This window comes from Myotis yumanensis, unplaced genomic scaffold (assembly GCF_028538775.1).
Source record: "Myotis yumanensis isolate MYYU_CA2020_CCGP unplaced genomic scaffold, mMyoYum1.0.hap1 SCAF_4, whole genome shotgun sequence".
In the NCBI taxonomy this organism is placed as follows: Eukaryota; Metazoa; Chordata; class Mammalia; order Chiroptera; family Vespertilionidae; genus Myotis; species Myotis yumanensis.
Genome location: NW_027223755.1, coordinates 57,273,444 through 57,299,946, shown reverse-complemented (window position 1 = coordinate 57,299,946; position 26,503 = coordinate 57,273,444). Strand labels below are relative to the sequence as shown.

Here is a 26,503-nt window from a genome sequence, read left to right as displayed (position 1 = left end):
TTTGAACAATAAGGTAAACCATTTTGGGTTTCAATTTCCAGATATGCCAAATGCAGCAGTTGAACTAGATGGAGTCATAAATTCCTTTCTGTATCTGAAACTCCATGACTCTATTTTCCTACGATTCAATAGATACCTTTGGAATAAGTCCTGTCAACTTGCATTGTTGTTTAGATTTTTTTTCCTTCTGTTTGCCATGTTTTATAAATATATTTCCTCCTCATCAGTCAACTTGTAGAAATAATATTTCCACTTCATACTGCATCATCTGATCTGGCTGTTTGTTTCCTTGGGTCCCGGAGTATTGCCTTTTCTCATCATGTTTGCAGGCAACTAGTAAGACTTAAAATCAGGAAAGTATAACTACTTAGCCAAAGAAAAATAAGGGTAATTTTTAATGATTCATACATTCATACAGATTATTGAAAGGTCAGGAACTTGGAAAGTCACAGTATGTTCAAAGTATGTAAAGAAACAGTAAATACAAGTGTTATCACAAGGATAGAGAAGTTATTTCACATCAACATCATTTACTATGTTGTTGACATTTCTCTGGAAGATAAGACCTCCCACTTCCCATATCTACTTCACTGGCAATCACTGAAATTCTTGGAACCACAGAAAATAATATTTTCAGAATATAATTTGACTCATGCCATTATTGGAAACTTTTTTTTTTAAATAATAGCAGTCAGTATGTTATTAAATATTAACAGTGATTGTTTTTTACAGGGAAACTTACAAGTGCTTTCTGTTGGAAAATTAGTTTAATTCCTGTTTTTGGTGCCGATGTTTATGTGTGTGTGTGTGTATTTTTTTATGCAGTGAACACAATGCTTTTAAATTGGGAATGATGAACAAAAATAGATACAGAGGCAGAGTAGCATCGAACAGACTGTCAAACTACAGCGGAAAGGCCGGGGAGGGTTGGGGGGCGTGTAAGAGATCAACTGAAGGACTTGTATGCATGCATATAAGCATAACCAATGGACACAAGACACTGGGGTTAGGGGAGGCCGGGGGAAGGTCAAAGGGGGGAAAAAAGGAGACATATGTAATACTCTTTGTAATACTTTAAGCAATAAAACAAAATTTTTTTAAAAACCTTAAATTTAAAAAAAAATTATAAAGTCAAAAAAATAAATTGGGAATGAAAGTAACTTTAATTTTAAAAATTATGTTAAAATCTGGAGTATGGACGAGTAGGATGCTGTACTAGGAGTTAGGAGAATTGGACTCATATTTCAACTCTGACACAACTTGAGTGATCTTAAGCGTTATATTTCTTTTTTAACAAATATAAAAATTCACCTTGTAGAGTTTTGTAGCCTGTAGTTTTGAGTATTCTCTCTTTAATGTCAGGTGTCTTGTTTATGGTGTGTGTGTGTGTGTGTGTGTGTGTATGTGTGGGGGAGAGAGAGAGAGAGAGAGAGAGAGAGAGAGAGAGAGAGAGAAAAAGAGAGAGAGAGAAAGACTCTGTATTTTGGATAATCAAAATCACTTATACCAAAATATTGTACAATAATTTTTGGATTTTTAATGTTTCAGATTTAAAGTTGGGTTCAACTCCTAGCTCTGAAGATTTGTAATCTGAAGCGTTTTTCCAACTTATTTGTAAAATATGATTACTGATACTCAATTGTATGGCTATTCTTTAGGTTTGAATAACTTAAATATGTGTAGTATTTGGCACAAGGTAGGTAGTAACTATTAGCTTTCATAATGGTTAGCAAATTATATTGGACTAAACAACACAGCCTTGAGACAAAAGCATAGTGAGCCTATAAAGAATTGGGAGTAATATTTCTGCTGAGATTCATAAATTGTTTAGGAAAGATGTTCAAAATTAGAATCCCATAATTATTTTTGAGTACTACTTTGATCTTTGACATTAAGTGTTTGTAACCTAAGTATAATTATTAAAAATAAAAAAATATTTATTTGAAGTTTAATAATGGAAGTGGTAGTTTCATTAATCTGTGGTTGCATTATTCAACAGATATTTCTTTCTTAAACAAACAATGAGCAAGCAGCCACTAAATGCCAAGTTCTGAAGGACCTCAGGAGGTTTTTGGAATACAAAGATAAATTATGTGGTCTATCTCTCTTGGAATTTTCAGTCTGCTGGAACAAACAGACATGTGTAAAGAAATAAGAAAATAGTACAATAGCAGTAATAATAAAACTAGAAACAAAGTATTGCTACCAGGGAGACAGAAGAAATCCTATCTAATAATAGACAAACATGGTAATTGACCGTACCTTCGCTACACCACCCATTGGCTAATCAGCGAGATATGCAAATTAACCGCCAACAAAGATGGCAGTTAATTTGCATATGTAGGCACGAAGCAGCGGAGCGAAAACTGGAGGTGGCTCCGGCCAGAGCAGTGAAGGCTTGAAGGCAACTCCGGCCGGAGCGAAGGCCTGAGTCCTGGGTGCCAGAGGAAAACCAGTGCCAGCAGCCAGGGAAATGGAAGGCCTATTGCACAAATCTTTTCATGCAACAGGCCTCTAGTTAATTATAAAATGAAAGAATTTAAGTTTTAATTTCCTTTTGAGGACTGTCATATTTTTATGCACATTCTTGCCTTTATTCTTTGTGCTTATCATCTTAGCAAAGTATAGTGTGGATGTGTTTTTCATGATGCTCTTTAGCCTCAATGATTGAGATCATTAATAAAAATCCTACCCAATTTCTTAACATGCCTTGCCCTTCATTTTAATTTTTAAAATTTTCCAGGCATGATCTTCTATATGTATTTAAGGAAACTATTAATATCTGAGAAGCTTAATTTTGTGCATTTTATATTAAAATATTTTTATCTATTCTTTAATTATCTAAGATATTCTTTAATTTCTAAGTCTTGGACAATTGTAATGTACAATATACTTTTAGGAATATTTCAATATTTTATGTGATGTTCAAAAAAAGGCAGAACATTTATCTGGATTTAGCTAGAACTGCAAGTTTCATTTTTACAAACCAAAAACTGAATCTGTAATCTTATCTAATAATAGAAAACATGGTAATTAACCGTACCTTCACTACCATTGCCATTGGCTGATCAGCGCGATATGAAAATTAACTGCCAACAAAGATGGCGGCTAATTTGCATACTGCAGGCAGGGCGGGACACCGGGAGCTGTCATCCAGGCCCCCGTGTGTGACCCCAGGAGCCACTGGAAAACCAGGCCACAGGCAAGGCAGCCCCCCAGGGACGCAGGAGCCGTCTTGCCTGTGGCCCGTTGATTGTGATCGTGATTGGAAAGCCAGGCTGCAGGCAAGGCGGCCCCCCAGGACCCAGGAGCCCATCGGCGAGGTCTGCAGGTGAAGCAGCGATCAAGCTATGAGGGGGAGGGTGGAGGATGGAAGGAGCTACAGGAGCAGCTCTGGCTGGAGACTGAAGACTCCGGCCGGAGCAAGGAGCAAAGACTGAAGACTCCAGCTGCAGTGAAGACTGTGTCTAGAGTGAAGATGGAAGGCAGTGGCCAGAGTGAAGGTCTAGGTCCCAGGTGCCAGAGGAAAACTGGTGTTGGCAGCCAGGGGAAAGAAGGTCTATTGCATGAATATTCGTGCAACGGGCATCTAGTACTTTAATAAAATAAAAGGAGGGAGGGACCCTAACAATTGAAGAATGCTAAACACTGTAGGTTTTTTCCCCCCACTTGCTATCCTTATCTACCATCTTTTCTTATGGGTAAATTTTGACTTTTGAGTGTTTTAAAAGATCAGGATGTTTTTTTAAAATCAGCTTTTAGAACTTCTCTAGTTTCCTAATTTGTTCTGAATGATGATGGTTCTGCTTTCAGAAAACACTAGTCACCTAAAGTAGGTATATCAGTGAAATAGTTTGTATTTCCTGTTTAATTTTAAATAATTCCAACTTGAAGGGATGATTTAAAAAATGATTTTTGGTCTATTTTAGTTAGCACCTGTGGTTAAAATGCAGCTTAACACATGTTTGTTTTCCTTAGTTCAACTCTCAAAACACACACTATATCAACTTTCTAATGGAACATCTTTAACATATTGAATAGAACTAACATTTAAAAATAAAGATTGAAGTTACTGTCCAGGGAATCAGAAGATTTAGTGTAGAGCTCACAAACTGACAGCCTGGGGGCCCATCCAGGTAGTAGATTTTGTTGTTGTTGTCTGGCATTGATCATCACTGTCCCATGAGAGGCTTCCCCCTATAAATAGGGAAACAGATAAGCGAAATTACCCATTTTCCAGAGATATGTCAATCTCTGGTCCAAGGGCCTGCATGTTTTCAGACCTGCTCTAGAGCATCAGCGGTACGCCGAGAAGACTAGAGAGATCAAATACCATTGTAAATAGTTCTCATTTCTCATACACAGAATACACAGAGAAACTGTCGTTGATATTACTATGGCTACCTCTACTAATTTCATTAACTATATCAACTCTCTACAAGCAACTAGATATGACAGAATTTAATACATAGTAGAATAACTAAGTATTTTGAACACTACAATGGAAGCAATTAACAAAGAAATCGTTGCAATAGATAATAGCCTTTGAGTTTTAACAATAGTTATGACATTTTTTTCAGATAAGAGGCTAGAGTGTCCTGAGGGAGGTCGTTTCAGGCAAATATATTATCCTATATAATAACAGCCTAATATGCTAAGTGTCCTGTTGACCTGTTGGCCGTTCAACCAATCAAAGTATAATATGCTAATGATATACTAAGGCTACTCAACTGCTTGCTATGATGTGCAATGACCACCAGGGGGCAGACGCTCCAACCAGTAGGTTAGCTTGCTGCTGGGGTCTGGCCAAACAGGACTGAGCGAGATGGGCTGGACACACCTGGAGCCCTCCTGTGGTCCCTCCCTGGCTGGCCAACCTTCTGCATCTCTCCCCACCCTGATTGTACACTAGTGGGGTCCCTTGGCCTGGCCTGTGCCCTCTTACAATCCAGGAGTCCTTGGGGGATGTCAGAGAGCTGGTTTTGGCCCCATCCTGCAGGCCAGGCCGAGGGACCGCAATGGTGCACAAATTTGTGCACTGGGCCTCTAGTCATAAATAAAGGGACACAGATAAGTATGTGGAATAGTCTGATGTCATTCATATGTAACATAAGTAATGGGGGTTGTATAGAGAAAATTCTGGAAAGTAAGGGTAGGGACAAGTTATAAAGCTGTGAACTGACATCACTGAAGATTTTTGGTTAGGACAGTAACATTATCAAATGTCCATTTTAATAAGATGATACCATCCTTGAAACAGAATGAAAATGTTGGAGTACTTGTATTAAAGAACTGGTTAGAGCAATATTTTCCAAAATGTATAATAAAGATGCATAGTAAGATTATGTGCAAGAAAATTATGTGCAAGAAATCTTTCGTTTTCTATTATAATCCATTCTGTTCTTTATCATTTATTAAAAATTGCTGATAAATGACCCCAACTTTAATTAATTCCACCTATGGGTTTAGCTAATAGTTTGAAAAATAATTAAGAAATTATTATAATGATAGTTCAAAGAAATATGGTGGTGCCTAAACTGAGAAAATATCAATAGAAATAAAGAATATATTCAGGATAAATATTCTAAGAGGAATTTTTAGCACTTTGTAATAAATCCAATATGGAATATTAAATAATTATAGATATCAAGACCTTTCAACCAAGTCCAAAATATGACTTTCTACTAAAAGATGGCATGAGAAAGATCCACTTAGAATAAATATGATGTAATGAATGTGAAGTTGCCTTGGCCTACCTTATGATAACAAAAAATAAAGCATTTATTTTATCCATGATATGATACTTTTCTGAATGCTTGATTGGTATCAGAATGCCTAAGTATTCTGGGCATTAAACTTACTGTCTTTCCAGAACCAAGTGTCAAATAAATCATATGTATTAAGTTAGAAGTCATTTCTCTACCTTAGATAGTATTTTTTTAAAAGGTAAAAAGAAATATATTTATAATTTGACAAACAAGAAAATTAAATGTCAAGGCAATGGTACTGTGTGACCTGTTTTCTGGGTAATCACTAAAAGTTAGAAAACTCAGATGTTTCCTGCAAACAATGTGATGACCCCGTTGTTCACAGGGGTCGCCTAAGACCATCCTGCATATCAGATATTTACATTACGATTCATAACAGTAGCAACATTACAGTTATGAAGTAGCAACGAAAATAATTTTATGGTTGGGTCACAACATGAGGAACTCTATTTAAAGGGCCAGACGGTTGAGAACCACTGGCCTACGACATATTTCTTAATCACTTTGACCTTAGTTTCTCATATTCAAAGTGGAGTTAATACTACTTACCTCAAAGTGTTGGAAAAAGTATTGGTTTCAAGTCAATTGGGGGCCTAATACCCTCACCTTAAGAAAGTCAGAAAGACTGATAGATTGCACGTTTCACCTTCTCCTAGCAATTTTGAGAGGGTAACCACAAAACCTTAAACACCCAGGTAACAGAGAGTGTTTAATCTCTTGGTTCTTCAAGCTCAAAAGATGAGAGTAGATAGGAACCATAAGCTTCCTCTGGGAGCAGAAAAGAGAAGAGGCTAGCTCCCTTTTCTGGTTGGTTGACAAATGTGGTTCCATTGGTAACAATGGTTTGGGCTAAGGGATTTTAATGCTAGTACAGAGAAACAGTGGAGTTGGTGTTGGTCAAAGGAACCATTAACTAGTAGTGAGGAAGAATAGAATTTATTCTGCAGTACACTCAGTTTTGTTTTCTTCTCACCTAATCTATGTTATATGCGTAAATAATTAATTAACAACCTTCAATATCACAGTGTATGCTGTTTTACCTCAGTATTGTGGATGACTAGTCCTGTAGGTAGCACAAATGTATAAGATGCACCATGGAATGATTAAAGATGTGGCTAAATCAATGAGAATTATCTTACTGATATTACTAATAATAACCAAAAATATTGTATTTTGGCCAGGTTATATCATTGTAAAAAATTACTATCAAATAGTAAGATAGCTGGAAGAGTTCTGAACATATGGTGCAGTATTTTCAGAATGAACTCTCAAGAGAACTGTTGAGCTATTGAGAGAAGAACTTCTCAGTTGCTTAGACTGCTGAACTATAACATAAGGAGAATGTAGGGAATATCAATAAATCTAAGAGATATGTCTTCCTAGGGAAATCTGTGATCTTGAGGTATTATACATGAAATAAGCATTTCTTTCCTTAAAAATTAAATGAATTAAAATTAAAAGGAACGTTAAAAATTATATAGCCTTGAAATAAACAAAAGTACCTTCAATTCTGCATAGAAGGAATGTTGAAAGGCAATCACATCTAGTGTGAGATCATAGAAGAAATTTCAGAGGTCTAAATTACAAGAGGACCTAGCTGCATTTCTTCAGGATTTTCAGCAATGATGGTAAATAAATAGAAAATTAGGCAGCTTAGAATAAACAGGGAGTTTGAATAATGTGTATATGTCTTCAGGTTTTTAATATGTCTAAAACTAGTTGGATAGTTATAATTTAATTTGGCTAAAGAAATAGAGTTTAAATATATTAAATATTCTTATGCACTTAGTACTTTTGACTCACAAAATCCATCATTTATAAGTTGTCCACTCTTCAATTTTATGAGATTAAGAATAACATCTAAAATAATGTGTTACTTCATAAATGCTTGCTACACATTCTGGGTACTTTTGAATATTGTGATCCCTAAGAAGATTTAAAGAAAGGAAGATGAAGTACATGTGATTGGAAATCTATTCATAATCTTGCTCAATCAGCAGTATTGCTACTAGTATCGCTATGTGGTTTGCAACAAGCCTACTGAATTGCTGGAGTACAACACAGCTGGCTGCTTATTCTGTCTTCCTTAATGCTTGCCCTGATTATGTAGCGTTCAGCTAAATATATGACTAAATATCTGACTCAACCACAGAGTAGTTAATTTATTGGCCACATGTGAGCATGATGTTAATCTTTCCTTCCAATGAAAAATTAGACATAGTCACCCCAAGGAAAATGAACCTGTCGAACTCCTGGAGCCAGCATAGATTGTATTTTACTATGTGTCCTTCTGTAATGCTACTTCCATCCCTCGCAAAGCTTGGTTGGGCTGTACTTAAGACATAAAAACTTTACAATAAAACTCATGTGGATTAATTACTCTTTGATCTCTTTGTTCCCTTTTGTTAGCACCACAGTCATTTAGCTTTCCTTGATTGCATCAACTATGTTGTTTTGTTTCCTGGATCACCCCTATTCTCCAGAAATGTTCTTCTTCTGTTAGTTTCCTTTGCTTCCAAGGTGGAAAGTACCTGTTTTTCAATATCCAACTTTATGGATGAATGTCTTGCTAGCTCTGAAATTATACCTGGTCTGATAATCAGGTTTCAGAAACATGCTGAGTCAGTCCTTACAAAGTGGGTGTTAGAAAACTTGGGGGTGGAATAGCTTTTAAATATGTGATAAGAAAAAGTAATGAAAAGCATAAAGTAATTAAGTGATTTTTTTTCCTGAGAAGATAATTCAGTAGAATGTTATTTTTGTTCTCTTAAACTGGGTTGGCTTGGATAATTTTTATAAGTGTAGAGAAAGTGAAGTATAGATATTGTTTTTCTATAGTGGGAATCCTCTGAAAAGAATTGCTGAGGAATTTTTGTAGCAGAAAGATATACTTGATGCTATCTTTCCTGACAGGAACATGTTAACTGTAATATTAACAAGCGTTGCCTATTTTTTATCTATGGAAGTAGAAGTGTCTGTAATAAAGATAATAAGAACACATTTCCCCCCACAGTATCTAAATTCATCTTATAATCTGCTTGCTTAGAATTTTAGATTATTTTTAAAGCTGGTATGGAGTACATTTTAGGACCTCAAAATTCACCATGTTCTCAGTCTTCCATGAGTTCCATTGTAAGATGCTCACATTGGTTTCTGCTCACATGTAGCTGTTCTTTGCCAGAGAAATCCCATCCATAATATTCTGACTGTGGTGGGAATGAATAGTGTCTAATATCAAATAGTGCATGGATCATGGATAGAGACAAAAATACCCTCTCATAATATAGTGGGTGTATTTAAATATGCATAACTTGAAAATATTATTTCTAAATAATATGATGTATCAATTTTTATTTGTTTTATCTCAGTAGCTCATCTTTGATAACAGACTTTGCTTAATCGTGTAAGATGAAAGATATTTGTTGTGATAGCTAAATGTTTTAGAGATCTAAGAAGTAATAATGCATATTAATTAAAAGAGATAAGAAAGGATACATAAGCCAGTATTTTTAATAGCAGAGCACACACTTTACTTTTTAATTAAATTTATCTCGCTTAAGAATTTAATGAATATGGCTAAATGCATAAGGAAGAGAAATGTGAGAAATTTTCATAATGCAGTCAAATCTGTAAAATGCAGAAAGAGGAAATCATTCTATTTTTCCTTCCGTTGAAAGGCTGATATGAGGAGAGAAAAAGAAAAGAAGAATAATTCTGTGTGTCTGTGTCTACGGGTGTATGTGTACACTTGTGTGTGTTTTCATGAAGGTGTACATTGAATAGATTTAAATTATTTTTTTTCCAAATTAGCAAAATCTTGTTTGCTAAAAATCTAATTTTTCACTAATCAAAGGTAATTAAAATTTACCTTTCCTAGCAAGGTAAAGTACTTTAAAATAAAAGACTATTTTCAAGTAGTCAAAGATCTATGTCACAGAATCAAAATAGCATCACAAATTGGTTGAAGGCCAAGTTCAAGGTACTTTCCTAAACTTGTAATACAAGAGTGAAATCAGCATACAAGAACAGAACCAGGCGCAGGCACTTTGCAATATCCTAGAACTTCAGATGTGAGAACAGGTCAGCCAATTCTGACCTCCCCCACAGTGGGCAAGTCTCCTGTTAACAGGGAAAACAAGCATTTTGAGTTGTCCTCAGAGAAACAGAAAGATATTTGTCTCTATAGCAGGGCTTTTTTGCATTATTTAACACCTCAAAAATGCATATTAAATATGATTACTCCATTTTTCTTACCTTTGTTTCCCATTTAGGCCCCTAGAAGGCAATTATAGACATGTTTATGAAAAATGCTATAAGGAATTACAGTTTTCCCTTAACCTTAGAATACAGAAAAGCCATCGTCACTTACTTATGTTTATAAAGTTGTTGAAATGACGTAAGCTTGAGGAGTGGTGCAGGTTGGGAGATCAGGTTTTACTTACTTATAGAACAGCATGTGGTTAGGTTTCCCACCTGCATGGCGACAGCCAAACTTACCATCATAAATTCACCTATTAGGAATTTATATTGTATGATTTTATGACAATTACAGCAAAGAGTATTCTTAGACAGCAGGTTGAATTCATGTAAGTGACAATTTGAGCCCTACCCTAGGAGTGCACATCTTTATTGCAGAAAATTCCTGATGCGTGGTGATTTATTGCAAATGTAATGTTACCAGATTATTTTTTTTACTACCTGGTTAAAATAAAAACTATGCTCGTTTCTCATTCTTCTTTTCATGCATATCATTTTAGAAGTAAATGTTTCATATTTATTTCTCACTTTTCCATTAATTTTTTCCTCTTCAGGTGTAATCTAGCCCCTGTGGTGGAGTTTGCTGCAGATGTGGGAACTAAATCAGATTTTATTACCATGAATCCATCAGTTGTGCAAAGAGCATTTGGAGGCTTTCGGAATGAGAGTGACAGAGAAAAATTTGTGCACAGACTTTCCATGCTGAATGACAGTGTCCTTTGGATCCCTGCTTTCATGGTCAAAGGAGGAGAGAAGCACGTGGAGTGGGTTAATGCATTAATCCTTAAGAATAAACTGAAAGTGCGAACTGCCTATCCATCATTGAGACTTATTCATGCTGTCAGAGGGTAAGTGTCTGGAAAGGACCAGTCTGTCCTTGGCACAATGGAACACATAACTAAACCTTTTCCCTCGGCAGGGCGGAGCCTCCATAAACTCTCCCAGGGGGTATATGTTTTCATTATTGATAATGGCTACTCTATTCACCAACTTGAGTTTTATTTATGTGCTATAATATTTTAGTTTATTCTTTTTCTTGAAAAGGCAAATATTTGAACTTGGCACTTACATATGTCTGCTTCATGAACAGACTACTGATTTTTATACTTTTCTGTGTTAAAGAGTAGTGAGCATTCTTGGTAAAATTGATAAAATTTGGGTAATAAAACAATGGAAGTGCTAAGTGGCTAGTGGTGATATTGTTGAAGCATACATGTTTAATGTATTTAAGGAGCAGTTAAGACCCATCTGTAGCTAGGAGGCCTACTGGAGATAGAGAAGCTGGCTGAAATAATATTCCTTAATGTTTCCCCCCAAAGTTACAGATTCTATTTTTATGAATTAAGTCAACATTTCCCTTTTATTTATTAACTCAAATGCAGAAGGAAAACCTAAGAAATAGACTCTTGTTTAAAAGTGGCAAATCACCAAAAGGCCAAATTCAGTCTTGTATATGTGTGTTTGTGTAATATATATAACACAAAGATACGCAATAATGTGTATTTATTGAACTTTTACTGAGTGTCAGGTGCTGTAGATACAAAAATAAAACAGAACTTACCATTGCTTTAAAGGAACACATAGGCTTATGGTGGAATCAGAGGCATGCACAGTTGACTAGGACATAAATGTTAAGGAGGTATGTTGTTAAGAGTGTAAAATTTGTCCCTCAGATTAACAAAGAAGTCTTAAAAGTCGGACATTTGAACTAGACCTTAAAAATAGAATAACAATTGTCGGAAGAGAGAAAGAGACAACCAAACAAAGAAATGCTATGGCATCGTTAGAGCAAACTGAGGCAGGAAATGATTAAGTACACAGTACACTTGTGGAGTATTGTGGAGCATTGTACTACAGAGTTGGAAAAATTACTTGTGTTCTGGTTGGGAAGAGAATCAATTTTATCCTGCATTAAGCACAGTTAGCTGTGTGCATTTAGGAGAGCAAATCTTGTAACTGCAGACTCTGCATTGGCAAGAAGAGGTGCTAGAGGAATGAAAACCAATTAGGCTTTTTGACTAATTGACTCATAAATTGATAAAAATGTAGGGTAGAATCAGTGGAAATGGAAAGGAAGGACAAGTTCAGGGGACCAATTGAATACAGTGGATAGAAGTCCTAAAAGAAAGTGGTTAACAACACCAGAGTTAAAAATAGTTTTCTTCATCTACTATCATTGGGCCTGGGCTAGTATTTTCCTTTTGTTTTGTTACTGAGATACTCCCCTCAGAGATTTACCATTTCCTTGTTCTGTCTAAAGATAGTTTCTTGGATTGTATTATTCTGTGAACAATTGCATTTCTTATATTGGATCATGTTTATTCAACATTTTCTCTTGGTGTTTGACACAAAGTTTCAACAAAATGAGATAAAAATATGCCCATTTGGAGGAAAAGTATTTTTTACGTTACAAAGATTTCTGTTAATTACAATTTGAAAAAACAATGTTCTTTTTATATAATGTGTTCTTAACAGAATCACTTAATAATGCATTGTGCTAAGACTATATACTATTCTTTGAGATGTCAATGTCGAGTATCATTTGATTCAGAGAAAAACTTAAAAAGATGCTGCTTTACGCATGCACACGCTCTGACACATACTGTCACCACTCACTAAGATTCAAAAACAAATGTTTTGAAGTACTTCCTGAGTATATGAAACTAATTTGAAAATCCATTACTCTGAATTAGTACTTTTTTAATAAACTATTTTTACAGCATTTTTAGGTTCACAGCAAAAGCAAGAGAAAGTTACAAAGATTTCCCATATACTCCGTGCCTCCCCAAACACACATAGCTTCCCTCATTATCAACATCTTTCACAGTTATACGTTTGTTAAAATTGATGAATTTTCATTGAAAGTTATTATCACCCAAAGTCCATAGTTCACACTGCAGTTCACTCCTAGTTTGCACATTCTGTGGGCTTTGGCAGATGTATACATGTAGCCATCAATAGAGTATTATTAAACAGTAGTTTAACTGCCCTAAAATCCTCTCTGCTCAGCCTATTCACCCTTCCTTCCCCATTAATACATGGCAAGCACTGATCTTTTTATTGCCTCCATAGTTTAACCTTTTCTGGAATGTTATATATTGGAATAAGATAGTATGTTGCCCTTTAATATTGGCTTCTTTTACTTAAAATATGCTTTAAAGATTTCTCCTTGTCTTTGCATGGCTTGATAGCTCATTTCCTTTAAGTGGGGAATAATATTCCATTGTTTGAATGTACCAATTTATATATTCACTCATCTGTTGATTCCAAGTTTTGGCCATCATGAATAAAGCTTCTGTAAGCATCTGTGTGCAGATTTTTGGGTAGACATAGTTTTCTAGTCATTTGGATAAATGGCAAGGTATGATTGCTGGATCTTATAATAAAAGTATGTTTAGTTTTGTAAGAAATTTCCAAACTGTCTTCCAAAGTGTCTGTACCATTTTTATATTCCCATCAATAATGAATGTGAATTCCTATAGCTCAACATCCTCACCAGTATTTTGTTTTCCCAATGTTCTGGATTTTGGCTATTCTAATAGGAATGTAGTGATATTTTGTAGTTATTTTAATTTGCATTTCTCTGATGACATATGATATCCAGTGTCTTTTAATGTGCTTATTTGCCATCTATATCTTTTCTTTAGTGAGATGTCTATTAAGGTCTTTGACCCATTTCTTAGTCAAGTTGTTAGTTTTCTTGTTGAGTTGTATATATTTAGGATAACTGTTCTTTATCAGATATATATTTTGGACATATTTTCCCCCAGTCTGTGACTTGTCTTATTCTCATGACATTGCCTTTTGTAGAATATTATTTATTATTTTTAATGAAATCCAGGTTATCATTTATTTCTTTTATAGATCATGACTTTTGGTATTATATCTGAAAAGTCCTTGCCAAACACAAAGTTATGTAGATTTTCTTCTGAGTTATCTTCTAAGAGTTTTATAATTTTGCATTTTACATTTATATCTGTAGTCTATTTTCAGTTAAATTTTGTGAAAGATGTAAGGTCTGTGTGTAGATTCATTGTTTTGTATGACGAGGTCCTGTAGTTCCAGCTCCATTTTGTTGAAAATAGTGTTTTTACTCCATTATATTATCTTTGCTTCTTTGTCAAACATTAATTGACTATATTTGTGTGGGTCTGTTTCTGGGCTCTTTACCTATTTTGTTGATCTGTTTGTCTATTTTTCACCAATACCTAGTAGTCCCGATTACTGTAGCTTTATAGTAATTCTTGAAGTCAGGTAGTGTCTGCTGACTTTTTCTTATTCATCAATATCCTGTTGACTATTATGGGCTTTTTGCCTTTCTGTATAATCTTTGGGATTAGTAACTTTGTTCTTTAGATTTTGGTTTATATTTCTCAGTTTACCACCAGTAACAAAACACAAAATAAGAAGCACGGTTCAAATAGGGCATTTTCAATTAATTAGAGTCCAGGTAGGATTATGTATTATTAACAACAATGAATTCATATGGGCTTTTTACAGATATATTAAACATAGAAATTGCACAACTTTTAATAATTAGTTCATCAGACTCTCCTTTTACGTTTTGTACACGTTTCTTCCTTATCTTTATAAGTATAAACTACCTCACTAAGTTCTAAACATTTTATTTCAAAGAGCAAGACCAAACTTCTGACTGCTGGTGGTGATGTTAATGGTATGCTTTCTTTTTATTACTGTGCTTTAGGTGTTTGTGACAAGACTTATCTTGAATTCTCCAGAAACAACTTATCTTGCTACTTTCCTGGTCATGTATCTAATTACACATTCCCCCTGAAATGTCAAGTGATTGAGTTCTAAACTGTAGCCCAGGATATAAAAAGTAGCTGTAGAGATGCCTTTCACATTTCAAATATTTTGGAAATGCATACACATGGTGTATGTGAAAGGTAATTTCACTTGTAGAATTAATAACACATTAGTGCATGTAATGTTGCATTTTGTCGTAATGTTTGTAGTCTGTGCAGCTACTAAAACGCTGAAAGAAAATAAGGAAGTGATGAAACAAGAGTCACAGGATAACAAAACAATAGCAAAATTCCCAAAGTTCTGTTCTTTATGTATCTGTTTTACATCTCTCTGAAATGGCGTGGTTAATACAATGCAGTAAAATAGTTGAGAGAGTTTCATATCCTCTGCTGATCACTGGAGTTTGTTGTCTCTCATGAAAGATTTAGAGAACTCTACATACATTTTAGGGTGCATATAATCACCATGTTAAAAAGGCCTTTCCATGTACTGCAGCTACAAGTAGAAAGTTTAAGCTATTTGGAAAGCAAAGTTTCTTGTACAGAATGGGAATCATTTAAGTAGTTTTCATTTTGTCAAGCTACATTATTTAAACTTTTTCTTCTCTGAAAATTATGATGGCTTACTAATTTTAAACATCCATTCATTTGCAGGGTTTTTTTTGAAAAGCTCTAAAAATATAACTATCAACCTTAAAACTCAAAGAGATTCTTACATGATATTTTAATATATGGTCATTCTTCCCAAGCCATATTAAGTGAAGCTGGAGGAAAAAATATAGATATAGTCTAAGTTTTAAAACAGTCAACATAAGGAAAGGGTAATTTAGTAGGGACAAATAAAAGATATAATTTCAGCTCTAGCTGGTTTGGCTCAGTGGATAGAGCATCGGCTTGTGGACTGAAGGGTCCCAGGTTCGATTCCAGTCAAGGGCACATGCCTGGGTTGTGGGCTCGATCCCCAGTAAGGGGGCATTCAGGAGGCAGCCAATCAATGATTCTCTCTCATCATTGATGTTTCTCTCTCTCCCACTTCCTTCCTCTCTGAAATCAATAAAAATATATTTTAAAAAGATATAATTACAAATTTAAATGTATCAACTGGTTTGGGATTGCAAGCTTCTCATTGGTATTCTTCAGAAGCCCTACATGTCTACTTATTTTATTTTTTAAAAAATATTTCTTGTAAAGAATGGAATAATTTTCATAATATTTTAAGAGTGAGGAAGGGATTTTGAAACTATAAACTGACTTATTGAAACTTTAAAAATATTATTATAATATATAAAAATTATCTAACCCATAATATAATATACAATTTTAAATTATTATGTAAAACATTCAAAAATATTTTATAAAATATCATGTTAAGCAAAAAAATATCTATTTTTATAATTAATATCATTTGATTCATAATAACTAGGTACTGTTGTTTTTTTTTTTAGGGATGGTCATATTTAATTTCCTAACTTTTAACAACGTAGCAAAAACAAAACAAGCACAAAAAACACGAATAGTTTAAAAAATAGATCCTCAGTTCCACTATCAATTGCTATAGATAATTACTTAAGAATTCTCCCAGGAACTAGCCTGGCCAATGTGGCTCAGTGGTTTAGCGACAACCTATGAACCAGGAGGTAATGGTTTGATTCTTGGTCAGGGCCTATGCCTGGGTTGTGGGCTTGATCCCCAGTAGAGGGTGTGCAGAAGGCAGGTGATTCTCATCATTGATGTTTTTATCTCTCTTCCTCTCCCTTCCTCTCTCTGAGATCAATAAAAAGCATATTTAAATTTAAAAATTCTTCCATGGGATAAATAAATGAGTATATTTTTAAATTATATTTTACATAACTAAATATTTGTAAATTCTTAGTTGTATATTAGAATCATATGCACACTTTTGCAAATTTTTTTGAAGTTTGCACTTTAGGGAGTTTGCTCTTATTGTTCTCATCTTCATTCCTCTATTTCTTATTATACTGCTCTTATCTCTATTCAGATATTTATTTTTAAGAGCTTAATTGATTTAAACTTTATATTTGTATACCATCAGTCCTGGAAAAAATATCCGAACATTTATATTTGGATCCTTTGCCCTCTGGCAGTTATGACTATTATTAAACTATTTAAAATAAATCAATTATTTTTAATGTATATGACCCATTAGTTTTATTATTTTAATTCTACTGTAACAAAAATAATGTATGTGTCCTATTTTGTCACCACATTCTAACTAACAATTTGTTTTAATATAATTGACTCTACTCATCAAATTAATAAGCTTATACTTTGTATTAATCAAGACAAACATGATTGAAAATTCACAGGTGATTATTGAGTTTGGTAAAAGTAGATATGTTCTGTGATGTCACTATTATAGTCATTCTAAAGTTATCCAACAATTTTATACGCTAATATCTTCAACAAAATGAATTTTAAGGACAAAATAAATTGAGTGAATATAGATTTTTTAAATTTTGGTACAAGTTCTACTTGTGACATTTGTTCTTTATCTTTTAGTGGAGAATACATATGTTATCCTTTTTTAAATATTTGACAAATATTCCAGATTTTTTTTATTTGAAGGATAATTTGACAGTTATAATAAATGTGCAAGTGTGAGATAAATTGACCACATAACTGCTTTAAATTTTCTTGGAATTAAGAATTTTCATTTGAAATGCTTGATATGCCCCTCATGACCTACAGCAGTGTTTCTCAAATTAGTTTGCAGATATATATTGCAGAGTGTGAGGAAATGTTCTTATTCTCTTTAAAACATGTTTTTACACTGATCCAAACTGAGAATATTTGCTTACAGAATGTTCAATAATCTTTTAGGTTGATTTCCAAGGATGGTAAACAAACAAAAAAAAACAACAAAAAACACCTCTCCTATTCTGACTGTACACAAGACTATTTTCAATCTTGAGTCTCAAATATGTATCTTTTAAAATGTGGATATTGACATAAATAATCATTTGGATTCCTTTGGGCTTCCAGTTTTACTGGTTCTGTCCTTTGTTCTTACTAAAGTGCATATTCAAACCACCACAATAAACATTTGTACTTGATTTTCATAAACATTTTCAAAAATGTCTTCTCTATAACCTAGAGAAAGTTCATTTAACTTTTGATCATCACAGTAATAGAGATAGCTCACTAAAATATTCCTACTTTCAAGTAATATCTCTTGGAATTTAAATATTCTTAATATTTTTAATACCATAATTTAACTAACCCACCCTCATCTGAATGTTTACTGTTGATAGTAAAAGATACACACACAACCAAATGTATATAAGTAGATATAGAAAATATAGGCACATATGTTTGTTATGATGCTACATAATCTATTGAATTTATTCTTTCTTTGGATTTCTGCAATTATTAAACTTTAAAAAATCATAACTCTGTTTATAAATGGAAATTATGGAAAACTATTTCTCAACTAGTATATATTACATATATGAAAAATAAAAATAGCATATGTATATACACATAATGTATACCTAATATTTAATGTACTATTAATATTTCATATATACTCACAAAGTACATAATATAATGTTATATATATTTATAGAAAATATAAAATATGAATAGTGTGTATATATTTCATACAAGTTGTTTTGTTAGACCTTTTGCACATTAGACACAGTATCAATAATACATTGACTTTCCTTATAATTATGATATATTGTTGATTTATATTCAATTTGTTATCACGGGATTTTCAAAAGTTGATTTTGTTGTACTTAATATGTAGCAAAAGTCTCATATTTTATACTTATGTTGTTGGTATTTGTTGTGCTATCTTGAACTTATTCCTAGTAATTTCATTTTGTGTTGGGAGGATAAGCATTTTTTTACACTATTACTGTGACTACATAATTTTTTAGTTATTTCATTTTATTTAGAATATAAGATAAGATTCTAATTAATCTGCATATTTCACAAATAGTATACTTATTTCTTCATTTTTGCCATTAAATAAAATTATGTTGAATAATGGGCTATCACTTAATATACCCTCCTAAATTTCCCAGGGTTTTGCTGGGTTATTGATGTTTTCTTATGGCATGCAGCCAGTAAACTGGCTGATTCACAATTAATGATCAAGGTCATAATTCCTAGCTTGTTGGTATAAATGTAAGCAGAAATAACAAGCCTTGGAGAAATCAAAGTAACATTTCTAGCTCACCTCTTATTTATGTAGCTGTCACTCTGTTGTAAAATATTTCTTTGGACTAGTATATCTATTAAAAGATGCATACATTAGTTGCTAAAGTATGTTTTTTATGTGGCTCTTAACAAATAAACAAATTGTATTTTTACACATCTTCCAGGATCAACGCCCCCCCCCCCCCCCAGTTTTAAGATTACAAAATAAATACTATTTCTCAGACTTTAATTACTGCATTTATTTTTCAGATGTGAACATTTGTCCATTTTAAATGAGTATACAAAAAAGGCTATATAAAATTAGGGTGATCCTCTGCAGACTACCAGTAAATTCATGTGAATGTCATGTGCTTGCCCAATAATTTGAATCAGACCAGGCTCCAAAAAGAGTCCCCACTAAAAGTGTAGGCTGAAATAGACCATTAGCAGACTTCAGGAAACTTAAGTTCATCACTGTTGTTCAAATGGATTGTGTTAGAATATTGAATCTACTCAGTCACGTAAGTAAAAGCAATTTAATAAAACAACTTTGAAAATGGATACATTCTCTCCAAACGCCTTCTGGAAATGTCTTATTTGTTCTAAATTTGATCTTATGCCAAACACATTTTCATATGGTTTCTATTCTGACCAATGAGCAACACAGCTGTAATATTTCTTTATAAAACGTGTATCCTTCTTTAATGCCTTTGAGCAGTTAGATACTGCATTTTGGGTGTTCTAAGCCTCATAATTTTTCATAATGGAGTATTTCTTCCCTTACTGGGGACTCTGATATCCACCCTTCTGGCATTGCCCCATTTCCTGATATCTTAAATCTTTTTACTCTCGTGTCACAATACTATTTCCTAGCAGTTCCCATTATTCATATTTCATCCTGGAATGTGAAAATATTCATAGCTTATATCTGAGAAGTCACTCACAGGTGTATGGCTTAAACAGGAACCTGTGAGAATCAGAGCTGCCAGGCTGCCCTTGGCCAGCATGTTCTCTCATTGAGACTAAAAAGGCTCTGCAAATATCTAGAATGTCTTTTGACAAGTGGGGAAGCATTTGTGGCACTCAGTGACATAGGCATATCCTGGTTTTTCTCCTGGGTATACATTTTCTCTCTTCTCCACTTGGATAACTTCTACTCCTTCTTCAAGTCTCCATTGAAAGGTAAGTTCCAATAGGGCACAATTCCTCACTCTTGTGTCTTTTCTCTGTATTTTATTCACAAGTAATGAATGTCTCTAATAAAACATTCATCAAGATGTATGATTATTATTCATTTTGTTCTCTGTTTATGTTGTAAATTATATGAGAGCAAAGATTTATTTATTTATCTCTTTATCTTTGAAGTGTGAAAACCTCATACTCCTTATGGTGAGGGCTGAGGCACAGGTGCAGAGGGGTGGAGAATAGAGTCATGAAAAAGAACAAAGTTGTGTTGAACTTTGGTTTAGGCTTACTTCTTTAGAGCAATCAAAGAAGCAGGGTAGCAAGTAGAATGGAAGAAAAACATTTTTAATCATTCTGGCTACCACCAGAAATCATATTAGCTTATGTTGAAGCAGAGGGAAACCATGCCAGTAAGGAAGGTTTGAATCTCAAATAATGAGAATAGAACCTGGATAGCTTGTCTTCCCAGCAATTTGTTAATTAATCAACTCGTACATATTAAGAACCAACTTGTGCCCAGTATCCACAAAACCCACAAAATTGTGATATCAATGCTTACTAAATTTTACCTGCCTAAGGTGTTGTTAGAATGAAAATATAAGATTAACTTCTGATTAACAAATAAGTGGATCATAATAATGAAGTGTGAAACTTGGAAATATCTATCCTGGCCACCTGAGAAAGTTACCATAGTTTCATAATTTAAAACTTAATGTTATCTCCTGAATATTATCTTTCAAATTCTGATATATATGTTAGAGAGAGAGAGAGAGAGAGAGAGAGAGAGAGAGAGAAAGAGAGGGAAGAGGAGAGAGAGAGAGAGAGAGAAAGAGGAGATGATAGAGGGAAATCTATGAATATTTTATAAAGAATTTACTATTCTGCTCTTGAGAAGAAAAATTATTATTTTAAACACTTTAGCCAGGGAAAGAAATGTTTTTTCATTATTTTTTTAAGTTCCAAGACTATATTCAGAATAAAGGTTTATACTGCTATATTTAAGAGCTACAGGAAAAATTCATGCATTTATTTTTATATGTTATATTTGTTACATGCATTTGGGTTGTTTTTGGTTGTGTTTTGTTTTGTTTTTTGTTTGTTTTTTGCCTTTTTGCTTTTAAGACCCAATCTTGTAATGACTGGTGGTAGAAAATACATGCATAATCTTAGAAATTCCCCTGTTTCTCTGACCTTTCAGGAAAAAAGAGGAACACTGATCAATATGCAAAAAATGTATTGAATTAATCTGCATAAAGCTATTCTAACTTAAGTCCAAGTGACTGGGCAATTACTACATTCAGAGATTTCTTATAAACATTAAAATAATTAGTTGTGAATTTAAAATAAAAAGCAAACCTAATGGATTTTTAAGAAGTGAATATCTCTAGATATTGAGTTTGCTGGGAAGGTTATTGAATCAAGTGTCCCATAAATCTTTAAAATTTACAATTTCTTATCTTCTTGGAATAATTTAGCTCTGGTTTAGCTTGAAGGCAATAGTTTAGATTAGGTGTTTTCAAATGATTGATTATAGGCAATCAGTTAACTCTAGCTTCTAATATGGTTGATCAGATTATCATAGCCTCAGGCTACAACTTCCAAATTATGGCTATAGGTATTTGAAATGCCAACTCAAGATAACATATTAGGAGAGAGTAAAACAAAAAACTTGGTGTTTGCCCACTAGACTTTTCATGTAGGAGAGAAGTCCCTGATAGAGACTTTGGCATATTCATAAGTCTATGTACCAGACCTCATTACCTAAGCAATGATATTACTATATTTAGTTATATTCCTTGATTAAATTTTCCTGGAGAAAATATGACTGTAATGCTAGCATATTAAGAACTCAGTCACATTCAATTCTACCCTGTTCCACTTTTGTCTTCCAAACCATCACCTAATGACCGTGTTTGGTGGTCAAATGGAATGTGTAGCAGGGAAGATTGGGGTGGCAGTTGTTATTTTACTATTAGTCTCTTATCAGGAATAAACTAATTTTGTTTCAGGCAGTATACATTTTTATTGTCAACACCCAATTGTTTTCAAAACAAAAGTATGGTCCATAGTGCTTGTCTCATTCTCTAATTCCTCATTTAAAGTACACTCTTGAAGAAAAAATTGTCATTTGATGTATCTCTAGAGATGGTCAAATCAGTGAAAAAAATCCATTTAATCCTCTGTAAAAAATAAACAAAGTTTTATACAATAATTGGGAAATCTTAGGTACTTAGTTTGTATAGATTCCACTGATGATTATATGAACTATGTTTTCTTAGCCTTTATAACAATTTCAGAGAAATTTTCCAAAATTAATTAGGCTGTAGCACCAAACAACTGAGTTCAGAATGATAGCTTCATTGTTTCAGATATCCAACAATACTTATGCTAGTTAAATTTTAGATGCAATTAAAAGGCTAAAACAATCATGTAACGCCTAAAATGCAAAGAATTCTATATTATACTATTAATATTTTTGATAATTTAGTCTAATAAGAACCAACATTTTTTTTTCCTTTGCTCCAGTGGGTTTTACTTAAAATTATCACCTGCAGCTAAAGTAATCATTTTGGATTTTATTCCATTGATGATCTTATTTCTCTCAGTAGAATTCTGTAAACTTTCTTTTTTATTTATATTTATTTTTATGTCTTTTGTAGAATGAAAATAGCAATTTATTTTAATTCTTCAAATGCAGTTAATAACAAAATAGCAATTAATATCTCAATAAATTATCCTGACATATATTAGGTGTTTTACCTGTGTAAATTAATCTGACTTGTATTACCAATACAGGTGTTGTTTTTTAAATTTAAATTCTTTATTGTTTCAAGTATTTCATAAATTTCCTTTCCCCCCCATGGATCTCTCCCCCATCACTCCCGCCCCCAGCACATGCCCTCATCCCCCTACTGTCTGTGTCCATTGCTTATGCTCATATGCATGCATACAAGTCATTTGATTGATCTCTTACACACACACACACACACACACACACACGCATACACCCTGCCTTCTATCTTAGGTTGGATGGTCTGATGCTTCTATCTCTGGATCTATTTTTGTTCATCAGTTTATGTTGTTCATTATATTCCACAAATGAGTGAGATCATGTGATATTTATCTTTCTCTGGCTGGCTTATTTTGCTTAGCATAATGCTCTTCAGGTCAATCCATGCTGTTGCAAATGGTAAGAGTTCCTTCTTTTTCACAGCAGCGTAGAATTCCATTATATAGATGTACCACAGTTTTCTAATCCACTCATCTGCTGATCGGCACTTGGGCTGCTTCCAAATCTTAGATATTGTAAATTGTGCTGCTATGAACATAGGGATGCATATATCCTTTCTGGTTGGTGTTTCTGTTTTCTTGGGATATATTCCTAGAAGTAAAAACACTGGGTCAAGTGAGAGTTTCATTTTTAATTTATTGAGGAAACTCCATACTGTTTTTCACAGTGGCTGCACCAATCTGCATTCCCACCAGCAGTGCAGAAGGGTTCCTTTTTCTCTGCATCCTTGCCATCACTTGTCATTTGTTGATTTGTTGTTGATGATAGCCATTCTGAGAGGTATGAGATGGTACCTCATTGCTGTTTTGCTTTGTATCTCTCGGATAATTAGTGACTTTGAGCATGTTTTCATATGTCTCTTGGCCTTCTGTATGTCCTCTTTCGAAAAGTGTTTTTTTAGGTCTTCTCCCCATTTTTTGATTGGATTGTTTATCTTCCTTTTGTTAAGCTGTATGAGTTCCCTGTAAATGTTGGAGATTAAACCCTTATTGGAGATAACATTGGCAAATATCTTTTCCCATGCAGTGGGCTTTCTTGTTGTTTTGTTGATAGTTTCTTTGCTGTGCAGAAGCTTTTTATTTTGATGTAGTCCCATTTGTATATTTTCTCCTTAGTTTCCATTGTCCTAGGAGCTGTATTGGTGAAGATATTGCTACAACATATGTCTGATATTTTGCTGCCTATGGGTTCTTCTAAGATTTTTATGGTTTCCCTTCTTATGTTCAAGTCCTTTACCCATTTTGAGTTTATTTTTGTGTATGGTGTAAGTTGGTGGTCTAGTTTCATTTTTTGTGCATGTATCTTTCCAATTTTCCCAACATCACTTATTGAAGAGACTGTCTTGACTCCATTGTATGCTCTTGCCTCCTTTGTCAAATATGAATTCTGTAAACTTTCTACAGAAATTTATTTTATAGCTGTATATGAACTTTTCACAATATTACAGACTGACTTACATTAAAATACCTGTTTCTCAGTATTGCTGTAGAAAAGTATATAGTCATTATAAATGTTTGACAGTAGCTATTTTAAAATAATCAAAATTAGAGAAGCAGTGTTTGGATGGGATTGAGCACTTTCCTAAAACTCTCATCTGTGTTTTGCTTGTTACTAGGCATTATTTAAAAAAAAGAAAAGAACTTGATACTTTGTAGAATCCATATGTGTTAAGGTCAAATAATCCATCAGCAGGAAGAATCAGTGCTGCTAAGTGCATTTTGTAGTTTACTCAGCTGGCAAATATGTTCTCTTTCTTTTTTCCCCTAGAACAGATGCCTACAACAGAATTGCTGTTAGTTTCAAAATCAGTAAGCTGATTATTTTATGGAAAATAATTAACACAGTATATGTTCATACACATATTTTAGTAATGCACGAAGGATGGCATTCCTCTCAGACTGGGTAAATAATAAAAGAATTTTTCATTTAAAAAGTTTATTCTAAAGCAGCAAAGTACTTTAAATCACATAATTCCACAGTTGGAAAATATGAGTAGATGAATTTCTTCACAATCATCTCTTCAACAACCTTAATAGAGTGCAGTCTGTGCCAAGAATTGGGGTAGGTCTGAAGTTGCAAACAGATAACAAAAGGATGGGCTTCCTCAAGGATGGGAATTCCCACCAGAGATTTGCATAAAATAAGGACAAAGTAATTTGAGAATGCAGGCCCAGGGGATTTGGCAAATGCTTGGAATCCCTCTGGTGGGATGTATAAGCAGCGTCACTGAATAGACATAAACAGAAGAGTTTCCAAGCAGGATTAAAGGTCAGCTAAATGTACAGACCAAAATTTACAGTAGTGCCTGTTCATAGCTATATACTGCATAATAGTCCTCTTTTCAGAGAACTAAGTGTAATAACTCCAAATCTTTATTATTTGATTTAAAAAAAGAAAGAATCCCTAACCAGTTTGGTTCAGTGGATAGAGCATCGGCCTGTGGACTGAAAGGTCCCAGGTTCGATTCCAGTCAAGGGCATGTACCTTGGTTGCAGGCACATCCCCAGTAGGAGGTGTGCAGGAGGCAGCTGATCAATGTTTCTCTCTCATCGATGTTTCCAACTCTCTATCCCTCTCCCTTCCTCTCTGTAAAAAAAAAATCAATAAAATATATTCAAAAAAATAAAAATAAAAAAGAAAGAAAATAATATTAGTCAGAGTCCTAACTTACAAAAATCTTCAGGATCCAAACAATGACAATGCTAAAATTTATTCTAGAAAGGTATGGAAGGTGATAAGAGGGAGCATTTATATAACTGCTGAAATGAGTTAGCCATTTAGCACTAACACAAGGTGACAGGACAAATTATGTTCAAATAGGTTTAGGAAGCTCTCTTCTTTTTCCACCATGATATATGGTGAATTTGACATTTCCCTTATTCTGGTTTTCTCTTTTAACTTAGTGTGTACAGGAACTAAGTCTTTCTCTTACTCACTGCCTGTGGGACACTGAATATGAGAGTGAGGAGGTACTCTGACTTCCAGTAGATTAGAAGGAGGGCAGGTACTTACTGGAGAAAAGAAAAAGGTGACACACTAGACAAACCATCTGCATTTTCTTGGTTCTTTTGCATCCATGTAAATGGTTTTTGGAGATCAGTTTTCTTATATCCTTAAGGAACCAGAGACAGGCATGTGACAAGAGCATGTGTAGGCTAACTGGAAAAAAGACTAAAGGCAAACTGAGCACTGTTCAAATGGGGTGCTGCCCCTACTGGCCAGGCGATGACAGAGGCATGTGACCTTCTTTCTGGAAGTTAGTATGTTAGGAAATGACTGCATTGCATAAGAATTGTGACTCATGATGCAATGAACCCTTTGGGGAATTTGACATTCCCCCCCCCCCCTCCATCTTCTGGACCTTTTAACACATAAGTTTGGGGACTTTCTAACCAAGCTGATGGTTGACAATATTAGGGAACATTTTTTCATAGCTTGTTCTTTATTTCATGATAGTAATGCACTGAAAATAGCTTGTATAGTTTCTGAAAATCCCCAACCTTTCACCTTAAAGGAAACTCTAATGTATTCTATATGTTCGTCAAACAACTGCATTTTCTGCTTTGAATTTC

General features: G+C 33.9%; 1 protein-coding gene across 2 annotated transcripts in view; it reads left to right on the top strand.

The window, feature by feature from the left end:
• The window catches only part of ST8SIA4 (ST8 alpha-N-acetyl-neuraminide alpha-2,8-sialyltransferase 4), an 89,036-nt gene that overhangs the window by 28,368 nt on the left and 34,165 nt on the right, over positions 1–26,503 (top strand). For both annotated transcript variants that reach the window (XM_070412386.1, XM_070412387.1), the window contains exon 4: positions 10,580–10,873. In XM_070412386.1, the coding sequence (XP_070268487.1) occupies positions 10,580–10,873 (294 nt within the window). The remainder of the gene's footprint in view (positions 1–10,579; positions 10,874–26,503) is intronic.